At 44.1% G+C, this 24,791-nt stretch overlaps 1 protein-coding gene across 1 annotated transcript in view; it reads right to left on the bottom strand.

The window, feature by feature from the left end:
* Positions 1–8,301: 8,301 nt before the first annotated feature.
* PTDSS1 (phosphatidylserine synthase 1) overlaps positions 8,302–24,791 on the bottom strand; it is a 37,224-nt gene continuing 20,734 nt past the window's right edge. Inside the window, exons 8-13 of the mRNA XM_082235671.1 lie at positions 23,798–23,910; positions 21,343–21,408; positions 16,905–17,004; positions 15,942–16,010; positions 14,882–14,951; positions 8,302–11,720 (exon numbers count right to left, since the gene is read on the bottom strand). Coding sequence (XP_082091797.1) covers positions 11,611–11,720; positions 14,882–14,951; positions 15,942–16,010; positions 16,905–17,004; positions 21,343–21,408; positions 23,798–23,910 — 528 coding nt within the window. The 3' untranslated portion in view covers positions 8,302–11,610. The remainder of the gene's footprint in view (positions 11,721–14,881; positions 14,952–15,941; positions 16,011–16,904; positions 17,005–21,342; positions 21,409–23,797; positions 23,911–24,791) is intronic.

Below are 24,791 nucleotides of genomic sequence, written 5' to 3'. Positions count from 1 at the left end.
AAGAAGCACCATCAAGTTCAGTAGCACATTCCAGTCCAGGAAATGCACTTGAAGAGGACATACAGAGGAGCCAGTGAGGGTGTCTGACCTGTGCAGAGTCCTAAGGGCCAAGTAAAGAGGCCTTGAGGGCCACATTCAGGCCCTGGCCGGATGTTCCCCACCTTTTTCCTACAGAGCCCAATACCTCGCTCCCTGCTTCAGGATCCAAGCTGGCAATGAACTTCAAGAAAAATATTTATTAATTCTAACCAGCAGCTCATCCTCCATATGCTGTAGCTAGTGAGGGAAAGAAAGCTGATGCAACTTGACAATACAGCTGATTGATTCTGGTACTCAATCGGATGGGCTTCTCCTTCTTCCTTCTCTCCTCCTGTGCTCATTTTCTTTTCATTGAGAGGGTAAAAATAATCTGAGATCTTGCATTCTTTGCAAGAATGGGAATCAGCTCAGCTTGGAAGCTACGGAGCTGAGAAAGAATACCCAGGAGCTCTGTTATAATCCAAAAGTGGCATTCTTCTACTCTACATCAGGCTAAGGAAACTTTTCCAGCCTAAAGGCAGGGAGTACTGGGTTGCCCTCTGCCAAGATGGGCGCTGTTCCCTTTTAGCCTTACCTCCCAATGCTAAAGTCATTTCAAAGAGCCAGGCAGCACATGTACCGTACATTTAAAGTGCACACACAGAGAATCCTAGAAACTGTACTTGACCCATTGCAGAACTCTAGTTCCCAGGACTCTTAACAAACTGAAGTTCCTAGGATTTCTTGGTGGGGCAGAGGTAATTGTGCTTTAAATGTATGTACGCAAATTTTGTGTGTATGACAGGAAACACTTCACAACAGGTAGCCACAGTCTTGTTGCTCAAAAAGAAAAGGAAAGTTCACTACAGCCAATCAAAGACAATCAACCACACCCTAGACTCCCCACCTCTCTCACCACCAAAGGAATACAAGCGAATTGCAAAGAGAACCCACACAAGTGACGCTGACACAAAACCCCACACTAAGTAGAATAGAAGCATTGCCACCCGACCCCACCCCACTCACCATTCCCCCCTCCATCTCTTTCCCCCTTTTCTTCCTAATGTCTCACAACAAATGAAACTGATCTGTAGAAAATGCAGTGTTTTTTTCTGGGGGGATGCAGGGGTACGCATACCCCTAAACATTTTGTGAATCTAAGTTTGGCCTCATTGAGGGGAAGTATTTCAACAGGAGTAGGAAAATGAGAGTACGGTAATACCTCCACGAATGTCCGCCTTGTCTAGCATCCATTCTGGTGAACATCCATGGCAAAGCCGGAAGTACCAGAACAGGTTACTTCTGGGTCTTCCACTCGCGCAAGCACAGAAGCGCAAACCGCTCTGTGCGCGTGCACAGACGTGGTGCTTTGCCCTGCATCCTTTTCAGCTAGTGGCCAGGGCTCGCTGCAAAAGAAGGTACTACTGTACCCCTAAACTATTTTTTTTTAAGGAAAAAAAAGCACCGAGAAAATGTAACTTGAAGAAAGGGACATCGCACATACTTTTGTAAACCAAGAAATCTTTAATAAAAATATATTAAAAGAAAAAAGAAAAGGAAGGGAAAGAGAAGTGGGGACCTCAGGAAAACAAATCAGCTACCACCACCATGATAAGCATGCAACCCAGTGGCAGACTTTGGCTTCTCAAATATCAGCTGTGCCTTGTGTGACGCTGATATTCTGCGCCCTCCTGTCTCTCACACTCCGTTCTAAAGCATTGCTTTGGCACCCCCTGCCGTGTGGCACCCAGTGCAACCGCAAGGGTCGTGCCACCCTTAAACCGCCCCAGTATTGTAAATGGCCACTTCCAATTGGCCACGGACAAATGGCAGCTCTCAGAACCTACACAGCCTGTTTGCTGTCAGGCTTAGGCCCTGCCGGTTCGCCTTAGTATTAGCTCCTGTTCCTGTGTTGGCTGGGGCTAATGGGAACTGTAGTTCAAAACGTCTGGAGGGGGTCAGGTTGCGGAAGGTTGGTCTAACACTCAGTGGCGTAGCGTGGGTTCTCAGCACCCGGGGCAAGTAATTTGCGCCCCCTAACCCGTGGATTTTAGCACTCGAGTCTCTTCCGCGCCCCCCCCCGATGTTGCGCCAGGTGCGGCAGGCCCCCCTGCACCCCCCACGCTACGCCACTGCTAACACTAACCAACAGCAGTTCTTCAGGATTTAGGCTATGGTTTCTCTGTTGGGAAGTGGAGACAGGGACTGTGTGCAAACCCTGCATTTAAAAGCACCCCCTCCGCACACAAAGAATCCTGGGGGCTGTAGTTTGTGAAGAGTGCTGGGAATTTTAGCTCGGGGGGGGCAAGGCAGGTCTATTAGTACTAGCTGAGTCTTCTTTCATGTCGGCAGGGCAAGACGGAGGAGACTGGTGCAGCTGCAGCAGGGAAAACAAATCACATTAGCGTTTACCTTTGGATTCTGTTTCTATGCTCTGCATGGCTTTGCGCTCATCCCAAACTTAATGCATGTTCGTTTTCAAGCCAGATCTCCAAAGCCAGCTTGCCAAATGGTGCCAGCCTACGCAACGTAATTCATCGTTTGCAGAAGTGCTTTAAGGTCCTTCAGTGAAAGTGCCCAGTGCCCAGTGAAGTGTGCTTTAAAATGTTATTTCATTATAGCACAATGGGACTGCCCAGAAAACCCATGAGAGTGTAACTGGAAAGCAAGGTTCCTTTTCCCTTCATTCCAGTGTCTGGTGTGCTGATGAAATGCAGGACATTTCAGGGTGGCTAAAATTTGCTGGAGATGCAAAAAGGACCTTATTTCAAAGACACAGGAGACAGTAAGGTTTTGTTGTTGCACCTGCAAAGATATTTACATTTTACAAAGCTAGTTCCCAGTGCCCTTAAAACTACAGCTTCCAGGATTCTTGGTATGTATGCAGCCATAGACTGCAGCAGTGTCTGCTCTAAACCAGAAAGTTACCTGGACACTTTGGACACTTTCACAATATTTCCATCCCTTTTCCCGTCGTTCCCTTCCTTTTCCCGATACTTTAGAGAGGGGTGGGAGTGGGGATTATTGCACATGCGGTCTAAGGGAATGCGCTGGTCCCAGCACATTCCAGATGTGGCAAAACAAGCTCCGATGTGCAAGTATGAATTATGAACCTACAATGTTTCCTTCCCTGGCACAGTTTCGCACCTTCTGACGACGCCTGCTTTTACAGCACATGCAGCAGAAAGAAAACACCCAAATCATAACATAGATAGTACAAAGGAAGCATTGAAGAACTTAAGGACAGTTCAAGCACAGGCCACAGTGTTCGTGCCAGATGGGGAAGTTATTGTGTGGCCTGCAGCCCTAACACCAACTAGTCCCACTGAACAGTTTTGCTACTGCAGGAATATGCTCACAGGTGCATCTGTAATTCACACAGTACACCCCTCCTGCTGTCCAGGCACAGGCAAGCATGGAGCTCAGAAGACCTGTGAACAAGCAGATGGGAATTCTGGAAGCTTCTGGCTGCAGAAGAGGGCTCATCTGCATTGCCCTCCTCAGCATTGCCCTACAGCTGCTATTAGGCCGCATCCATACCATAAATTTATGGGATGCGGGTGGCGCTGTGGGTTAAACCACAGAGCCTAGGACTTGCCAATCAGACGGTCGGTGGTTCGAATCCCCGCGATGGGGTGAGCTCCCGTTGCTCAGTCCCTGCTCCTGCCAACCTAGCAGTTCAAAAGCACGTCAAAGTGCAAGTAGATAAATAGGTACCGCTCCAGCGGGAAGGTAAACGGCGTTTCCGTGCGCTGCTCTGGTTCGCCAGAAGCGGCTTAGTCATGCTGTCCACATGACCTGGAAGCCGTACGCCAGCTCCCTTGGCCAGTAAAGCGAGATGAGCGCCACAACCCCAGAGTCGGTCATGACTGGACCTAATGGTCAGGGGTCCCTTTACCTTTATACCATAAATTTAAAGCACTATGATGCCACTTTAAAGAGCTGTGGCTCTCCTCCCATCCCCAAGAATTCTGGGAGCTGTAGTTTGTTCAGGGATGCCAAGAGTTGCTAGGATACCTTTATTCCCCTCCCGGAGCTGCAATTCACAGAGGGGTTTAACAAGCAATCCCTCTTCGCAGGGAACAGTGTTTTGCATTGGATGATAAGGGGATGTCATAAGGTGCTTTGGGCAGTCCACTGTGGAAAAGCAGCATATAAATACAGTGGTACCTCGGGTTACATACACTTCAGGTTACAGACTCAGCTAACCCAGAAATAGTACCTTGGGTTAAGAACTTTGCTTCAGGATGAGAACAGAAATTGTGCTCCGGCGGCAAAGCAGCAGCAGGAGGCCCCATAGGCTAAAGTGGTGCTTCAGGTTAAGAACAGTTTCAGGTTAAGAACGGACCTCTGGAACGAATTAAGTACTTAACCCGAGGTACCACTGTAAACTCATAGCCTAAGGGCCACTCAGTGCACTGTAGACGTAGTTGTAACAAGAGAGCGATGGACTAAGCCCAAGATTGGACAGGCTCAACCCCTCACTAGGTGGCCTTGGACTAGTTAGATATCATTATCTCTCGGCCTAACCTACCTAACAGGGCTGTGAAGGCAAAACAGGTGGGAGCAACCACATACATTTCACTTGAGTTTTTCATTTTCTTTTTCCGGTTGCCAAAGAATGCTTGCTTGACTGTTGGAGGGTGAGCAGGAATGAAATGGAGTATCCTGAAAAGGGGAGGAAGCTGACTGGTTCGTATCCAGAACAGCAGCACTCCCCACTGCAGTATTCTGTTGAATGTCCCCTCCAGTTTCTAAAAAAAAAGCTTGTGTGACTCTGATCTCTAGCCCAGCAATGGAGGAAACGCCTTCACTGACAACTTTCCCCAGGGGTTTCTTTAACTTTTATTTCTGACTGCAGTGGTACCTTCCCTTCTCTTCATTTTCCTGCGTTGTTTTTTGTTTTTGTTTTTAAGTCAGGGGGAGCTGCCAACAGTGTGTAATGTCTTTTCTTGTCAAGCAAGGTCACCAAGACATTTTGAAAAATGGGCACGATGCCACACTTACCCTTATGAGTCAGCTGTCACTGGGACAGACAATCCCAAGTGAGACTGTCAGCGCTGCAGTAGGACACCGAGTGCAGGAAAAGGTACAATAAACATTTCTGCCAGTGTTTGATGTTACTTCAGAAAATTGCAGTATCCAGCTTGCTTCCCCTTCATTGCAAGTGTTTGCATTCACAGGGGTCATAGTTCAAAATATCCGGAGGGCACTGGATTGGGGAAGGGTGATAACAGAATAAGAAAGGAGCACGCTGCAGTAGCAGGAATTACCGTATTTTTCGCTTAATAACACGCACCTGACCATAACACGCACATAGTTTTTAGAGGAGGAAAACAAGAAAAAAATTCTAAATGAAACAGTGGATGTATCATTTTTGTGCTTCATGCTGTGGCCACAGACATGTGATCTGACAGTGAGTTTGGGGTAGCCCAAAGCAAAAATCCTGAGAATCCATGTGGATCTGTGCTTTGTAACCACATTTTTGCACCTTTGTGGCCCCAGGCAACAGTGGGTGCGTGATTTTTTTGGTGCAGGCTGTAGCCATGGGCATGCTATGTGATCTGATGGTGAAATTGGGGTGACCCAATGCAAAAATCCTGAGGATCCATGTGGATCTGTGCTTTGTAACCACGTTTTTGCACCATTGCAGCCCCAGGCAACAGTGGGTGCATGATTTTTTTGGTGCAGGCTGTAGCCATGGACATGTAATGTGATCTGGTGGTGAATTTGGGGTGACCCAATGCAAAGATCCTGAGGATCCATGTGGATCCGTGCTTTAAGTGGGGAGGGAAGGAAAAACACAGAAGGGACAAGGAGCACGAGAGGGGTGTGCAGAGAAGCAGCTGGCTAAGAATGCAGGAGAGGGATTTAACGGGAGGGAGGAAAGGAAGGCAAAAGTTTTCCCCCACCCACCCAAGCCAGCCCCCCCCTCTCTCTTTCTCCCACCTGCATTTTCCGGCTGCCTGCGATGCTGGACGCAGCAGCAGCAGCAGCGGAGCACGGAGAGGAGGTGGTGGCTGTCGGCTGCGCTCCTAGTCTACGGAACCTAAGCCGGGTGGGCTGGAGCCTGCTGTTGCATTTGAGCAAACACAGCAACTGAAAACAGTGGGCAGCAAGACCTGAGGCAGAATGCAGGAAAGCAGCAACCTCCTCTCTTTAGCCTTCCCTCCTCCGCGATCTGATTTTTGCCTGATTTTTGCCCTTTACTTGGGCCAGTCGGCTCCAGGGACCACACATTCACTCAATAACACGCACAGACATTTCCCCTTACTTTTTAGGAGAAAAAATGTGAGTGTTATAGAGAGAAAAATACAGTAACTCACAGCCTAATGGCAGCAATTATGAGCAGCAATAATGGGCTGTACTGTAATGTGGGCTGTACATTGCAAACTTCCATACAAAATGCCTTGGAACATCTTGGACAGAGACCTTTTGTGTGCATGGAAATTTGAAGTAGCCATAATGATGGGTCTGATTCTGCACACTCTATTAAACTTTTAACATGGGACTCCGTCCCAAACCATTTCCTCTTTAACAGGGAAGAGAGGTGGGCTTTCTGCATCTCAAAGCAGCCACTAATGAATCACTGCGTTAAAGCTGAAACTAACTCTCATGCCTGTATTGATTTCAGTTTCAACATCGTTTTAAGTCCACTCCCGACCCCAAATGCAATTTAATATTGTCAATTGAAAGAAACTGCTGGGCTAAATGATCCAGCAGGACTCTTCCTGCTTTTAGTTTCTTGTTTTTCCTCTTATTAATCCCTCCCTCCCAAAACAATAATCCAATCTGCTCTCTGTATGTACTTAATGCTGCTGTGGCTACGTCAAGCCAAAGGTTTCTTGTCCAAGCAACTCAAGAACTGTTTAGTGCAGCTTGTCAGACACTTGGCGCAGTCCAAAGCCCTTCCTATTCCAAATCAGATGCTTCAGGTAATTTGCCTCCATTAACTGCGAATAGAAATCAAATGCCCATTAAGGGCAGGTATTAAATACAAACTCACAAAGACAGTGCAACACAGAAAATGTGCAGAAAACTGCACTCCTTATGTTTTATGGTAGGAACCCATTATTGCTCCAATATTGATTTTGTATTTAAAACAAGGAGAAACAATATCAGTTTTAAAACACTACATCCAGGAGTATTTTTCTGAATTGTATTGTCCGGTCTGCAGGCAAAGGATTAGAACAGATCCTGTTCGGTCAAACGGACCAGACCTTCTATCAAGAGACAAAACAGGAAGTGGCAGAATTCTGCTGACAAGCAGAATCTATTTTCACAGAATTGCTTGGATTAGAACACATGGATTTTATACTAAAAAACAACCAATTACAGATAGCAAGCAGTCTGTCACACAAGGATAGGGAGCCTGTGGCCCTCCAGATCTTGGTGAACTACAACTCCCATCATCCTTGATCAATGGCAATGCATGCTGGGACTGATGGGAACTCGGGAGTTTGTTCCTCAAGTTTCCTTCCCATATCCAGATTTCAGGGAGACCTCTGAAACAATTATAGGTCTACTTTTATTTTTTCTGTTCAACTATTTTGTTCTGAATAAACCTGTTTTGGTGAAAATTTAGTCTTTTCAGCTGTTCTACTCCTCAGCTACAATTCTTATTTTCTTAAAATTTCTGTCATCTCACTTAACATCATTTTCCAAATAACACCACATTAAGGGTTTTCTATGTCCCATAAACACACACTTGAAGCTACAGAGTACCCTGCTTTCATCTGCAATCTTATGCAAAAAAAATTACTTTTCATAATGCATTAATTCCATATGAACATTGCAGTACTTGGCACTTCGATACTGGTTGATAAAAGGAATCCAGTGTTTATAATTTTCATTCCTTCCCATGCATTTGTTTTCCCAAAGTGAAAAGCTAAGGATTACAGCCGTATACCAGAACATCAATCTGGTTCTTGGATACAGAATGAGCTAAAGAGCTCCCCCTTGTGTGAGCAAAACAGCCAGCGGCACCCCAAACTTCAAGAAGAAATTTGAACTAGCCAACCGTGGGAGTACATTAGAAGCAAGAAGTCTTTTTTGGGTCAAATTTTCATTTTCATCATTATCAAGCCTGCAGTACTAGAGATTCAGATTTTCTTTTTACTGCGAGGGGCACAAAGGGGTGAACCATGTCTATCCATGTCTATGTCTGGTAGGGACAATGATAATTCACACAACATAGCCTTATTATCTGCTTGAAGATTGTAGTCAGAAGAAAAAAAACACATTCACAGCTTTAATTTTTAAAAAAACAACACCGCCGCCAAATTAATCCCAGGTATTCAGGGCTTTATTTTTCACAGGCGAGTAACCAAAAGCAGAGTTGAAACCAGATTCCATGTGTTCATTAGATACTGTCTTTTTATACATAACAGTGCTCCACCCAGGTTTAATACTGGCAGCTAGCAATAGATTTACTTTGGGTGGGTAACTTTTCTGTACTCTTGGCCTCGAGTGTGTGTGTGTGTATGTATAAGCTTCTTCGCATCAGAGCTTTTTTTGCAAATGCTATAAACCGGTTGCCACTGTTTGGGCTGTGCCACAGAAGGTTAGGGCTCCCCCATCACTGACTGATAATACAGCACAGTCTCCAGCAGAACCAGGTCAACCTTTTTCCCCAATAAGCACACAGTAAATGATTAATTTAAAAACAGCCACCACAAACTGGAGTGTACACAACTGGGGGAGTGAGAACAGTGGAATGAGGGGGACATGAAGAAGGCAGAAAGCAAGTTTAAAAGCATATAAAATGGGAGCAAATACATTCCTTCCAGAATTCCCAACTCAAGGGTGAGAGTGCTACAGCCCCAGTGTGGAGTTCAGTGGTTATGGGAGAAAACATTCGAGTCTGACCACATCGCATATTGGGACCTGATCAAAACCCGCGTTCTTCTAGTGGTCCAGGTTCCATTTCCATAGAAAGCATGGAGCACACACGTCACTCTGAACCGAGTGTGCACGTGCCACTTTGAGATAGGATAAGCGGTGCCTCTACAGAAAATGCCGCATTTCACGAAGACTTTTACATTACTGATATTTATCAATATGGAAACAACATTCGTATAGGATGCTTTCCTTTCTATGGGGATTAAAGACTGTCCACCTTCCGAGTTCACTCATGCAAAGTATTTTTAAATTCCTCAATGGAAAAAAGTACACAGCCCAGGATTCAAAGTGTGTGTCTAAAGTACATCTGTGTGCACACAGATTATGTTTATGATGTTGGCTTCCCCTTCCAACAGCAGTCCAGCCTCCACGGGATGCTACTTCACAGGGTCCCTGGACTTTTCGGAGCAGCATTTGGGGAAAGGGGGGGTGCTAAGCGTGTGTCAGGGAGTTACCGCTGGAAGAGAGAGGCTGAAAAGCCCCAGTGAACACAAGGTGCATTGTTTTCCAGCCACAGTAAAATATTAACACTGATTTTTGCCAAAGATCTGCATGTGCACTCTATCTATGGATATAATTAACTGTGCATGTGAGCACTAGTTCCAGCTGACAAACATGGCATTTGGCAGCACTGTATTATAACTAGGGCCGCATCTCTACCAGTGTGAGTGGGAATTTTATTACTGACTCCAGCAGTCATATTTCTACGTGTTGCAGGCTCTGCAAAACAGGACAGGATCTTCGGGAGAATGGGCGTTATTAAGACTAAACTGGACAGTGTGAAATGTTCATTTGGAAGAGCCCTAACATTTTCTGACTTTGGTCTTGAATAAATAGAAAAACACACACATACACATTGGTCTCTCTTGAGTAACTGACTCTAAAGGGATTAAGACAGAAAACTAAGTGACCTTGAGCATCAACCAAAACCAAACCAAAAAACCAACCCATTTGGAAATTATGCAGCATGCTAAGAATACACAGGTGTAAAAGTACACATATTTCAAAATATGATCAAGAAACCCAACATTTGTCGACGGGGAAAGTTCCAGACATGTACATTTTCCCCAGGCCGGTAACATTTAGCACAGTTGCAGCAAATAGGATATAGCAGCTTTTGATGCAAGAGTTTGCACATTCATGATTGAAAAGAAAAACAGAGCTTTCCATGGATTAGCAGCTGCATAGTGAGCGCATTCAAAAAGCTGATCCTTTGTGGCACATAAGAAGTCATGGATTATGGTGGTCTTTTTTCTATTTACAGTCACTTTGCTTGTACGCTGAAGTTCTTGACAATGCTTCATATCTTGCAGTGCATATCCCATGACATTATCACAGCAAGCAGCCCTTCCCAGCTGAAGGGTGATGGAAAGGATGTGGGTTCTCACTTAACCGGTCACCTTAGCCATGTCTTTTGAAGTAGCCCCACAACGTGATTGGCACACACAAATAAAGACCAACTAAACACAGAAAGCAGAATCTATGCAAAACTGGCCCAATCCCAACAGCTTAAGATTTTGGGGTTCAATACTTCATTATTATGATTATTTCATTTCTTGGGAATGATGCCGTGAGACCAATTTTCCAGTGGGTGGGGGGATTAAAAAAACACACCAGGGAACAAAAACTGCTGAAGCATTCTGTAAAACTGACCCCTGGAAGAAGTGGAGTTAGTTTGTATAAATGTGGGTTGTTTTTTTTAATGTTACACCACAATAATACAAAGAACATTGTATCAACCATGGGTAAGCTGCTGCGTTAGGCCAGGCAGAGATTTGCAAAGCTTTAATCATGAATTTTGGTTTATCATTTGGATCATTTTGCTGCTGTTGGGAGCTTAGGTCTTTAAAGAGAAAAGAACGGTGTAGCTGAAGTGATGATAAACATACAGGAAACAGCGGAGATGTTAGAAAATAAACAATATATAAATATATATGTGTGTGTATGTGCCAATGGCGCTGGGCCTGTCTTCTTGCCAAGGGCCGACACAGCCCTGATTGTGTAACAGAATGTCATGAACACAATGAACATTTAGCAGGGTCACAAAATTATAAAAATGACCTGAACAAAATCATGAACCTACTTTCTAATACTTAGCACCCTGCTGACTGAAATATGGAACTGTTGATTTCCTGAAAAAAAATCTAACAGCACAGAAAAGCTTAGGTGTCAGATTGAGAACAATGGCAGAGCATCTTTCAGTCAAAAAGGTTCTCTTGAAAACAAACAAGAATGTAAAAAGCCCACAACTGAAAAACGAACAAAAAACAACAACTGGTTGCCAGTTAACTTGGAGTTATCGTCCTCAATTAAAGAAAGGCCTTCAGAAGGCATCCACACACTACTTGAACAAAGACTATCACAGGAACCCTTCAGGAACAAGCAACTATTTTGCCTTTAAACATATTACTACGGTTTTGAGTGTCAAGTGCAGAAGATCTGAGCCAATGGATGGCAAGTGACGGCAGCGAATGATTTGCGATACACGGATGAGCTCCATGTTAACAAGGTCCAAGGACTCTGGTTGCTGAAGATGTTGTCCCCCTGTCTCCTCCACCTATTCTCTTGTCGACCTTCAAGCAGGGAGTTCAGAACCAGGCCCAGTTTTGCTTCTTTGCTCTCAGAGGCACACTTCTGGAACAAATCTAGAAACTGATTCTCTCTCTTTCTCCTCCTCTCTTGTCTGTCTCTCTATCTCTTGCCAATTCCATTGGTTACTTTTGTTTTCGAATGGCGGTTCCTCCTCCTAGATGAATGGCTCTCGTTGTTGCTGGAGTGTTTGGGCGGACTGTCTTCCGTTCCTAACAAGCAAGTCACATACACACACACATTTATACAAGTGAGATGTGTTTATTTTAAAGAGCATCTTTTCTTACTGGCAAATGTAAATCTCTGGATTTATTAACGCATACTGAGACATTTTAGTTGAAACCGTTATGCCATCTAGTGGCTTAACTCCCAAATTATATTCCCCAAATTATATCACCTGTTAAGAAAACTGTTTACCTACAATGTAGCATAATTGTCTCAACTCTTTCTTCAGTCTTGATATTAAGCTAGCTAGCACGTGGAAACACTAGGTGCTGGAGCAGGACTCAGGGGCAGAGTAACTCTATAGACCAGTGTTTCCCAAACTTGGGTATCCCGCTTTTTTTGGACTTCAATTCCCATTTCCCCTGCCCACTGGTCTTGCTAGCTAGGGATGATGGGAGTTGTTGTCCAAAAACAGGTGGAGACCCAAGTTTGGGAAGCAACGATCTATAGGTTTGCAAGGCAGAAGCTGTGGGTGAGATCCTGGTCTCCATACTCTGCTTCCCAAACCCTATGAAAATCTAGTGGGTATGCATGTGAACTTTGAGGATCCTCAGCTGGGACCTCTTTCTCAACACATGACAGCGTTCAACCCGTGTGCTTTTTTTTGTCACCCAGACATTTTGCATAGCATAGGCGGCCAGTTTTGAAGGCGAGACTTTCGCCTTGGGCTGCCAAAGCAGCCGATCAAACCCCAGGTTCCAAATTTAGAAGCTTTAACATTTAGAAGCTTTGGGAGGAATTCAACGCAGAGCTAAAATTGCTCCAGCGGTAAGTGTAATTTCCCCCCTCCCCCCTGCACACTGTTCTGGAGAATTTTTGACAACCCCAAAGCCAATTTTTTTTTGGGGGGGGGTGAAGAAGAGGAAGGGGAGCCCCGCTGCACCAGCAGAATTCCTTGAGCACGCTTCTGCAAGTGGGGGTCTGTTAGTTTAATCCAACCCTTTATTAAGATTAAGTAAACCACAAAGAATGGCAAAGGAAAACAAGGAAGAAGTAGATGGTGGCATTATCAGACAGAAAAGTGTAAAAGAACCAAAAGTGGAAAAGGAAATAAATTCCCCAACAAAAAAACTTATCCCCAACATCCAGGCAACATGTTTAATATACCTTGGATGGGGTGTCAGAACAGTATTTGGGGCACGAATACATTTTTTTTAATGGGGGGGGAGAGAGAGAAAGAGAGAGAGAGAGAGAAGGAAAAGGAAAAGGAAAAGGAAAAGGAAAAGGAAAAGGAAAAGGAAAAGGAAAAGGAAAAGGATTCTGTGGCCACTAAGCATGTTCAACCCTCATTGGGCTGCTTTTTGGAAAGCTTCTCCTCTTTAGAGTTCCCTCACACCTCAAAAATATTTCTTGAACTTTTGCAAACTTTGTGATTCCCCCAAATCTGCCCCTTTTGTGTGGGTGGTGCTACTTCAGCTGCGAGTCAGAGAACTGAGATGTCTGTTAGCTTATACGATTCAGTTTTAGACCATTTTAATTTGATCCCCTTAACAACTAAACACAAGAAAGAAACATGCTGGTATGTTTCAAAAACCTAAATAAAATATACAAATTATCATCATTTATTAATTTATATAACCACTTGCCAAAATGGAATATGCCACTAAAGCTGAAAAATATAAAGAAAAAAAATGTTTTCAGCACTGTCATATTCTGTAAGAAAAGTTTATTTTGTTTAGAATTTTATAGATTTCAAGAAAGTTTTTAAAAGATGGGGGAAAGGAATTGCTAGGAAATTGTATTAAGAGATCATATTACAGAAAAATGTGTTTTCATATAACGTAGAAGAAACACGTGTATATAAAAAAAGATTACAAAGAGCTTTAAAAAGTTTGTTGAAAATCAGAAGGAAAAATCTGTGTTAATAAATGTTCTCTCTTTGTATGTATTTAGAAACAAGTGTTTCGTTTACAATAACATTTCAATTCATGACAAAGAACAACTGCTATATAAAGTCTGGGCTATTAAAATGCTTAACAGTAATTTTGTTTCATCCCCCACTCCATATTGACATGAGGACGGAGGGGCCTAGATCCAAGGAACCAGACAAATGGATCTGCACGCCAAAGAGGGCTTGAACTTGGGTTTCTCAAATGGCAGCCCTACCCTGTAGCATCCCAACTCACAAAATGGGATGAGGGCGCATTTCTTCAAAGAAGGAAGACAAACTTCCATTGGGCATGAACGTTGTAGAGCATCTGAAGTAGCTCCTTCGATCCCAGCCAATTTAACAATACAGCTGGGATGGGGGTCGTGTGAGCCCTCAGAGGCCTACTACTTTCATTGTCCCACACTGTGGACCACAATGGCTGGAGCCGTCCAACAACAAGTGGAGCGCCACAGGTACTCCACCCTCTGATTCAGAAGAGAGAGCAAGCCTCAATGCATAAGCAGGCATTAAGGCAAGACTCAAGGCAAGGGTGAGGTTCCCTTTGTTCATCTATTCTCTTTTAAGCCACCGTTTCCAGCGTGAATTATTTCTAATGTTAAACACAAGGCCATCGTTCACGATCCTTTGCCTGCGTGTCTTTGAGGTGGCTTTTAAGTGCCGGCGTTAGTATAAGGGCGGACGCCCTCAGAGCATCTCTGGCGCATGACCCCTCCCTCGCTGCCACAGTCATCAGTGGCGCCATGGTGACGAGGCCTGTCCTTGCTGCGGTGAAGCCTCTCATCACAGCTCCTTGGCCCTTGTAGGCTGGAAAGGCCACCTACTTACCCTAGAACCAGGGAGAAAGCTACAAAAAGCACTGAGTGCCCCAGAATCTTCAGTGCCCTAGAACTGTGCCCTGGAATCTTAAGGCTAATGATAGACCTGCAAAGCCCAGTTGCTGCTTCACGCCCATTTTTCTAGGCATTGTCTTTATTGTGTTTATTGTCTGGCATGCTGCTGAAAGGTGGTCTATTAAACTAAATCTAATCTATCTATCTATCTATCTATCTATCTATCTATCTATCTATCTATCTGAGGGCCATTAAAAAACCAACTTGGGAATTCAGCCAAGAAAGCTGCTGAAAAGGAAACGATTAGGGTGGGTGGGGAGGGAGATGTTTGTATGTCTGTATGTGTGAGAGAGAGTGGACACCCACACCCATATATCTCCAAGGACTATTTGGCTGGGACAGAATGTACCATACAAACCACCAGTACCTCTAGTAAACTTAGAGTTAAGCCAGGAAGCATCTGGGATGTATGAGCTGTCTTCACTTTCTGACAGCGTCTGTGGAGACAAAGAGGATCATCGTGGGGTTTCCACCTTTGCAATCAACTACGCTTATTGCCTCCAAACTCTATTGAACGTGCTTTCTGAAAACTGCAGAGATGACTGGTCAAACACTATACACAGTGCATTTTTCTCGCGCCTTCTTCCTAACGTACACCGGGCTATACAGGTCTAACAGTTAGGAGGGGAGAGTAAAAGGCTTAATCATGTCCCCTGCGCTTTGTTATGTAACCCAAACCTCCTCCTTGTGCTTGGCATTCCCATCTGCCCTTCCGCCCAGGTGCAATGACAATTTTAAAAATTGCTTTTCCAGCTGTAAGACTGGAATGATAGGGATGACTACACAGTAGGGAGTTCATTGGGTTTGACTTCTGCTTAAGCAATGCAAGTCTTCCTGCAAAGAGTGGGCTTCTTAAATTTATGCATGAACAAACGCTATGTTTTCCCCCCTTTACATGGTGCTCAATACCATGTCAGCAGGCATATGATAGAAGGGATCATTTCCTTCCTTTCTGGTAACAGAGCACCCGCATCTATGTGGCGTAGGATTTATTGAGGTGCACGAAATCATGAGGCAAGAGCACCCGTTTAGTGAGGAGGGAAGGTGTTGCAAGATCAAGTTACTATTCTTTGGGAGAGTAATAAGACTGGCTAGGTCTACAATTCAGAGCTCAAGAACTCCGCTGCATCACGCCAAAAGGACCACTGAGTTCAGCATCCTGAGTCGACTGGACCAAAAGCCTTCTAAAGACTGAAGGACTCTTTCAGTCTGCAGAAGGCAAAATCCGGACCCAACCCGTTAGAAATAACCAAAATCAATGCTCTTATAATAAAATGCTTTTGGGGGGGTAATTTCTTCTCTATGTCCAAGAACAGATTTTAGAATCTTGACACCTTACCCTCCCCAAGCTTCGGCAAAATAGACTTTTAACATGGCTTCCACACAAGCGTCTTTCAAAATGTGCCTTGTGCCCAGTTAAGCATTACCTTTTCTCGCTGTCCGTAGTGGTCCGCATACCAAACCATTCCATATAAACAAAGGAAAGTAGTAACGGCCTACAACATTGGGAAAAGGAATGAAAAGGAGGGAGAAGAGTCAAAATCTACCAGCTTCTACATTCATTCCTTTATTATTTCAGGGCATCGCACCCCATCTTTCAACAAGTTGCCTCAGGATGACTTACAATGCATCGTTGGAGGTGAACAATGTTGATGAACACTGAGCCTCTCTTCCTAGTGTATACATAAGTACCTATTTATACTACAAATGTTTTTATTTTACACTACCACTATGAACAGGGAGGGCCAATTAAAAAAAACAAACCAAAACACAACTATGTATATGAATTTTAGGGTTGAATTCTACACCGGAGGCCTGCTGCTTCAGAGGCTATAGCAAATATTAGGAATCTCTGGCCTGTGAGGTAAAGGAGGAACTCCAGGCCTCCCTGGCTGGCCTTTGGGACTCTCCTCAAGCGACACCCCCCTTCCCAGTCCTGCTTTGTACACCACCCTTCAGTGTTTTGGCCTGGCTGGGATATGTACTCTAATCTGTGAATGCTTTTTTTCTTGTCTGGATGGAGGATAGAGAGGATAGAGCTTACTGGGTAATGGTAAAATTCACATTGAGTGATCTGTCCATTTTTCCTCTGGCCCCACACACCATTGGCGTTGGGGGGGGAAATTCCATCCCTGGCTATAGAATTTGGCAGAAGCTTCACTACGCCAGCAGAGCACCAGCTGGGGATAGATTTCTTGGTGGAAGAATCCGCCACTTCAATTATTATTTTTAAGCAATTCATCTAGGTTAAACATTGCAGCCTGGTCACAAAGTTGTGTTAATGGGTAGATTCCGGCTTACATTTAGCCAATGACCAAAGAGACATGGCAACTAACATGGTTGCTGTACCAAAGAGGAAGACCTAAGGAGCAAAATAAAGAGCCACTTACCACACAAAGGAGCCAAAACACAACATATAATATCTGTGTTTTGGAGAAGAGGTCTTGACCAAATTTGATGCACACAATAGCTTCCAGGAAACCAATAACTCTGAGGGAATGATAAAAGATGTACAGGCTGTTTTTAATTTAAGAGCATGCTTTAATATCTTCACTGGGGAGTGTGGGTGTTTGCATGATTTTGTGAGATGGTTTATAAACCGGTCTCTTGTTATGGAGGGCTAAATAAGCTTTGAGGGCCATCCATAAAACAGCTCACTTTTGAAAGCCTTTAAAATAAATCCTCTACCTTGGGTTAGGCTCCGTCCCCTTTAACAAAAACCCCTATCATTTTTTTGTTACAATTTTGATCCCCTTAATAAACAACCCCTTAGAGCATTTTTATATCTTAGTCAGAGCTGCTTTGTAATGCAAATGTAAAATAATGTACATGGGCTAGAATGATAATTTGCATTATATATGCCTCCATTTCTGTATTACCAGCAGGCGGGTGGTAACATAAATAGTATGTTGTGAATGTGTGAACATGCCATGAAAGGAAGAGACTAGCTTCTGTCAGTCAATAAAAGTGGTATCTGGTGGCATCACAGTTCAGTGGTAGAGCACTATCCCATTATATGCAGGTGGCGCTGTGGTCTAAACCACAGAGCGTAGGCCTTGCTGATCAGAAGGTCGGAGGTTCGAATCCCCGCAACGGGGTGAGCTCCCGTTGCTCGGTCCCTGCTCCTGCCAACCTAGCAGTTCAAAAGCACGTCAAAGTGCAAGTAGATAAATAGGTACCGCTCCGGCAGGAAGGTAAATGGTGTTTCCGTGCGCTGCTCTGGTTGGCCAGAAGCGGCTTAGTCATGCTGGCCACATGACCTGGAAGCTGTCTGCAGACAAACGCCGGCTCCCTCGGCCTATAGAGCAAGATGAGCGCGCAACACCAGAGTCGTCCGCGACTGGACCTAACGGTCAGGGGTCCCTTTCCCTTTTATCCCCCATTATAATAGGGATGGAGAACCTGTGGCTCCAGTTAGCACGGCCAATGGCAGGGTTGATGGGAGAACTCCGGGTACAGGGCAGTATATAAATTCAATAAATAAACAAATAAACACTTCAACAACTTCGGGAGGACCACAGATTCCCCAACTTTGTTTTAATTTTTTTAAAGAATGAACAAGTTTCTAATTCTCATGTTTATGATGATTTCAGAAGCCAGAGGGGTATCTGAATAAAGTTTCTAGTGATGGAGGTCTTGTACAGATCCTTGCTTCTCTCTGTGATGATCTAGTACAAGTGACAGAATAAAATTATGCAAAACAGGAGAAATTTGCATGATTATATGGTTTTCAAAATCCAGGTTTTCTTAATGAAGAATTTAAATTATGGAATTTCATTTCTTTCTTTCTCTCTCTTTTTCCTTTTTAAGCATACTGTGTGCATACATGCATACTGGCCGTTATTTCTCTTAAAAGCTTTCTTTTTCTTCCTTAACTGTATTTTACAAGGATTTCACTGGATGAGCAAGTTCATTTAACTTACGGTTTAAGATTACACTTAAGGAAGGGAGCCTAATCCTTCTGGCAAGACGCTAAGCAGCTTTCGCCAGATAGATGAAAATTCAGTTTACCACATTAAAAAAACAAAACCCCAGTGAGATACCAGTAAGTTGTCTGTTACATTAACTGTCTCTGATTATATTTATTTGTGTCTTGAGCTCCTTGAACCAAGAGACGATCTGAACTGATGCAGAATTAAAATCCAACTCCCTGCCCCTGCTTCGTAACAGAGAGCATCAGGCAATCAAAGAGCTATGGCCAAGAGTAAAAATGGGAACTCTAGTCCCATTTACTTCTACTAAGCATTGCGCAAGTATTTATGGGTGCATCTTACTTGTGCATCTTTATGTTTTCGGAAATTCAACAGCCATTATTTAGAAATAAGACAGACCTCTTAATTCAGACCTTTCTTACATTCTCTTTCCTCTTGTCTGGTTTTTTTTAAAAAAAACTTTTGCCAATTGCTTTCATTCCCTCCCCTCCCTTTGTTGTCTTCCTCACACCAATGCCAAAATTTAGACCTTTGGGGTAGGGCTCTGTCCCATTCCCACCAACCTTCTGTTAACATATCAAGGGGCACATACAGTGAAGGTGTTAAAAGTAAAAAACAAACGGGTGGAAGACTTGCCCCCAAATCCAGGTGCCAAGTTATTTCTTCCACTTCTTCTCTAAAAGTTATGGCTGTAATCCTTATATACTACCTGAAGGTCCCACTGAATTCAACAGAACTCTGAGAGTACAACTACAACAATATACTATAAGGCTCCATTCAAAGCATTCTAAAATGACAACAAAGCAAACCTTAGTCTAGATATACTACAGTCTATCTTTCAACTTAGAAATGAGTAAGCTGGCCCAAAATAAGCACGGAATACTGCCAAGTAAAAGCAAGTTATGTAGCACAGGTGGTTCTCAGCCCTTAGCTCTGAATTTGTCTAAGGCACTTGCAGCAGAATGGATGTTTCCTGCATTTGACTTAGTCGCACCTTGCTTCAGTCCCCCGCGTGTTAGCTGTATGCAGTCTGGATTACTGTAACACACTCTACAGTCATACCTCGGGTTAAAGATGCTTCAGGTTGCGTTTTTTCAGGTTATGGACCCACCGAAACCTGGAAGTACAGGAATGGGTTACTTCCAGGTTTTGGGGGTCGCGCATGCGCAGAAGCGCTAAAGCACGCTTTGCACATGCGCATAAACACTGAATCGCAACCCGCGGGTGCGCAGATGCGCCGCTGTGGGTTGCGAACGCTGCGGTTGCAAACGTGCATCCCACACAGATCACGTCCGCGACCCGAGCGTCAACTGTATGTGGGGTTTCTGCTTTACCCGGTCTGGAAGTTTCAAGTGGTGCAACATGCAGCAGCAAAAACAATTCGAGGGGCTGGACGCTTCAATTGCACCTATGTTGCACTAGTAACTTTGGCTCCCTATGTATTTCCAGGTCCAATGTAAGGGGCTGGTAATAGCTCTTAATACCCTAGAGTCTGGGGCCAATAAAGACTTTTCTGTTCCGGTCAGCGTTTGGATGATTTTTTATTTTGGTGCTGTGTTTTAATAACTGTTTTATGTGCTGCTCTGATTTTGGCTTTGTTTCTTTCATGTGATTTTAGTAATATGGTTTTCGTTATTATGTTGGACTGCGTTGGAAAGGTAATGACCCTAAAAAGGTGGTTTAAATAGTAAAATAAATAAACAGAAGAGAATTTGATGTCTCCACTCTGAGAGCCCACTAAACTTTGTAGAAGGCAACCCCTGCCTCCCCTTTTCTGTTTAATTTTAATGCCAGTGGTGTTGTTCAACAAATAGTACTTGGGAAAGCAGGCTTCATCGTCTTCTTTGCCAAAAGTGGAGCAAAATTACGAATGAGACTTGGAGGAGGGATCTGGCATGAAGTAAGTGATGACATGGGAATGTTCCTAGGCATGGCCAAGTCAACTGATTAAATTAGCCCGTTTAAATTTGCCAGGGGCACAAAGCAGCAGTTTAGAAGTCCCTCAGGGCCTATTAGCTCAGCGTGACCTTCTTAACAAGGGCAGACTATGCTGATCTGAACGCTGCTATTTTTGTAACCTCATGAGCTGAAAGCCTTCTTTTGAAAGGCTTGGATGTTCTACACCAATTTGTTTCCTTTTCTCTTATGTTGTGTGCAGGAGAGAAAACAATCGGTTCCAGAGGATCACAGAAAGCTGGAAATAGCCTGGGGGTCATCTAGTTCATACCAAACCAGATTTCTTCACACGCCAATATGCTCTGCCCCATTCCCCCCCCCAAGAATTCATGTTACAGAGTGCCACAAACAGAACCAACCAAGTTTGTGCACACACTGTCCATTTAAGGCACATTTAAAGCACAGGACTTCCCCCATAGAATTCTGGGAACTGTAGTTTCTTAAGGGTGCTGGGAATGGCCAGCTCTGTTAGGGCTTTGGGAATTTTAATATCTATAGAGCTTTGAGAGAGACTGCCTCCCCACCAGTGTCACGTTATGTTTTTCTATTAAATACTTATTGAAATATTACTAAAATGCTAGCATGAATGGCCAGGGTTCCTGTTCCCTGGGACAGCCTCTACATGTTTAGCAGCCTTCCTCTCTGCATTCGTGTCCCCCAACATGTGGATGATGTGCTGGCAGAGCTGCCAAGGGATGCAGCTGTGGGGCAGCAACTTGGATGAAGTCAAACTGGCCTGGTTGGTGCCAGGAGAGGAATCTGCCTTGCATCCCTATATCTGCCACCTTGAGTTACACAGAGAGCAAATAGGAACAATAAATAAATAGAAATTGAACCCCCACGGAGCATGTAATTAAAAGCTTTCGGGATGCAAAGTTGTTCTTGTCACTGAGTCAACACTACAATAGTCTCAATGTTTTCAACAGCAACAAAAACTTACCCAAACACCCAGCACTGAGTTCCTACCCTTTTGCACTGTGTGTCTGTGAGATAAGCATAGTATTGCCTGGAAGTAAAAACAGAGGAGAAAATTTCAATGAAACAGATAGTTGCACATGTAGGTTATAGTTAGCAAAAACAACTGGGGAGGGGGCTGGTATTCCATTTTTGGAGAAAGCAGCTCAATTACTTGGAACATGGTAAAGGCTCAGTCGTATTTGAGAACTACCTCAAACTTCTCTACTACTATCTTGGAGATCAAATGAATGTGACAATTGTAAACCAATGAATGAAACTTGGGTCAGCGATAGAATCATAGAATCATAGAGTTGGAAGAGACCACAAGGGCCATCGAGTCCAACCCCCTGCCAAGCAGGAAACAAAGATAAAGAGGGATGTACAATTGAGGATGAGAAACTGAGCAGAAAAGTCAGCTAGCATGTCAGTGGAATGTCTGTTTGCCTGAATGCAGCCACACAAAGGAGCACAAAGCAGCCACAGCCCTAAGCTTAGATTGACATGTCTGCATTTTCTGCCAACTGTCTCTATTTTAATATTGTAAGTTGTTTCTCCTACTTTTTTCCTTTTGAAATTGAGCTCCTGTGAGATTTGACTGAGGATAGAAGGAATCAGAGTTTAGAAATTAAGAAGCGATTCAGGACAGAGATCTTTTGAACAATGGGAACTAAGACTTGTAATCCTTTGCACCTTTACCCAGAGTAAGCTCCACTGAATAAAAATGGTTTTACTTCCAACAAAAAACTGCACTGCATGGAAATCTGTTGAATGGGAAACAGAATTGTGTTAAAAGCTTTTCAAGCTTGTAGCCAGGGGGGCGAGGAATTATTGAACATCTGGAATATACATTTGCCTAACACACTTGCTGTCATTTCACCTGCTGTTTTACAGGTGATTTTACATTCCCTGACATGCTTGTTGTTATTTAATTGTATTAGTGTCTAAGTGAGCAATTGGGTGGAATGCCCTATGGTCCTTTTTGGACATAGCAAGCCAGGTTTCCCTAACCAGATGCTCTCTAGGGATTTTGGACTACAAGTGCCACCACTTCTGACCACTGCCCATTCTGACAGACTGATGGAACTCAGAGTCCAATCCCCGAGAGAGCACCAGGTTGAGAAAGGTTGCCCTAAACCTTAGCAGCAGTGAGCCTGGGGCTTGTGTGCTCTCCGCTTCTCCTTTGGCAAAGCTGTGAGAAGGAGATCAAAAGCGCTGCTTCCTGTTTCCAGACTCTGGTTAGTTTGAGCTATGGCTTTTTTCAAACAAGTCAAGATCAAGTTTGTGATTCTAGGACCCGCCACCCGCTTGGGGATAAGAAAGACACATGGACACAGTATATTAGGTTAATGGGCTAAAAAAGGCCACAACTTTATTGATTACAGCATGTGAGAGGTATTGGCTTAGGCATTGGATAAAACAACAGAGCGTGACTCCACCCCCTCAGGGAGGGGTGAGTCTAACAAGGGTTAACCACCAATGGGAGGAGCCTCTTGATGCAAATACAACTGAAAGCTCCCCCTGATGTCACCGGGGGTCATGCCATGCCCCTAGCCACCAGCAAGGGCGTCAGACAGGATCCACGACTGCCGGATTCCTTTACCGGAATACTCATACAGTGGAGGGGTAGGCGATGGCCACACCCTGCCCTCCAATACACAAACATATTCCAGTGCCGAACCGCCAATACCTAAAAGTTGTGACGATTTGCTATGAGGTAGGCGAAAGACCAAGTTGCCAGTTGGATAAAAATTCCTACCAGGCCCCTTGGACAACCAAGGCGACCAACCACAGGTCCATAGCAAGGTCAAGAACCAAGCAGTGAACTAAAGGGGTGCTGCCGCAGCCACGTTTGAGGGGCAAAACCCCGCCCCCAAGCCTCCACCTGGTTGGTTGGCTATCTGGGGGCGTGGCGCGGCAGCCAGGCCAGCTGGGCAGGGGGCTGCAATGGCCCCTGCCAATGCGGGAAATGGCTCCTGCTCACAACTCCTCCCCTCTGTAAGGAGGAGAGGCTTTTTCAAACATGTCAAGATCAAACAGGGGCTTGTTTTAAGCTAAGCAGAGTTCCCTGGTTTAGACATAATGGCACACCCTGGTTAGTTTAAAAGCAGAGGCAGATGTTTCCAATCTCTCTCTCATTCGGGAGGGAAGACATGAACACGAGGCTTGTTGCTGCTCATGTGTGTAACATTAAATTGTGGTTTAGCTTTACGTCCAAACCAGGTTTTTTTAATCTCCAAAAGTAAATGGGCTGGAGCAAAGGCAAGGAACCTGTGACCACCCAGATGTGGTTGGATTCCAACTCCGATCAACCACAGCTGGCTTGGTGAGCAACATCTGTAGGGCCTCACTGGCTCCCCATCTCTGAGCTAGGCTTTTCGAGGTCCCCAGCTGCTGCCCAGCAATATTACAGTGAGGAAGATTAAACGAACAAAAGGTACCTCACAGTGGGCGCTGTGATAATTCCAATGAAGAGGATCCTACCCCAGCTTAAGGGGTGACTTGCATGGAAAACAAAGATATGTTTCAAGAAAAATGTGTTCAGCTCAGTCAACTAAAAGAAGAAGAATTAGAAAGAAGAAAATAAGCTGGGAACGTTTGATATCCTAGACAAATAAGACAGATGCAACTCCTTAGCAACTGCTTACGGTCTGCTCCAGGACAATAAACATATGGCACTCCTGGTGGACTGTGGAGAATTGTTGTCCCCATTAGGAACAGTAAATTATAAACTCCACAAAAATAATTAAATTCTTTGGGAAGGTAATCAATACATTTAAATGCCTGTGTTTGGGAGCTAGATAAACATACTGCTTCATTTTTCTCTCTGTGTGTACAACTATGGAGTCAATTTACTTTTCTTTGCTCAAGCAACATTTTATTGCATCCGGCCCTACCTTTATATAGCACGAGAAGCAGATTTTGTAGTACCAATAAAAAGTATCACACTTGCAAATGATTAAATTGATTTGTCTTACTTTTACCACCATGAGGACTTCTGGATTTTCTGTGTCAGGCACCAGGCAGTTTTGTCATATCATATAGTTTTATTACAACATTTTTTATGCTACACTCCCTCAAGGAAGCTAAGGGCAGCACAAACAGTTCTTTCCACCCATGTTATCTCCATAACAGTTCTGTGGAATGGATTGGGCTGGGAGACAGTGACTGATCCAGAGTCACCCCAGTGAGCGTTACAGCTGAGTGGAGGTTTGTTACTTCGTTCTCTCCAGTCTTGGTCTTACACTCTTAACACAGGTATGGGGAACTTGTGACCCTCCAAATATTGTTAGATTCCAAGTTCTATAAGCTTAAGCCAGCATGTCAACAGCTAAAATTTGGAAAGTTTTAAAAAATATTTCTGGCTTCGTTCAGTGCCGTTTTATAAACATGAGGGTTTTTTTTTTAGCTTTTACTGCTTAGGTTTCATGCTGC

Source organism: Podarcis vaucheri (genome assembly GCF_965113315.1).
Source record: "Podarcis vaucheri genome assembly, chromosome: 8".
NCBI classification, from domain to species: Eukaryota; Metazoa; Chordata; class Lepidosauria; order Squamata; family Lacertidae; genus Podarcis; species Podarcis vaucheri.
This window is presented reverse-complemented; position numbering and strand designations above follow the sequence as displayed.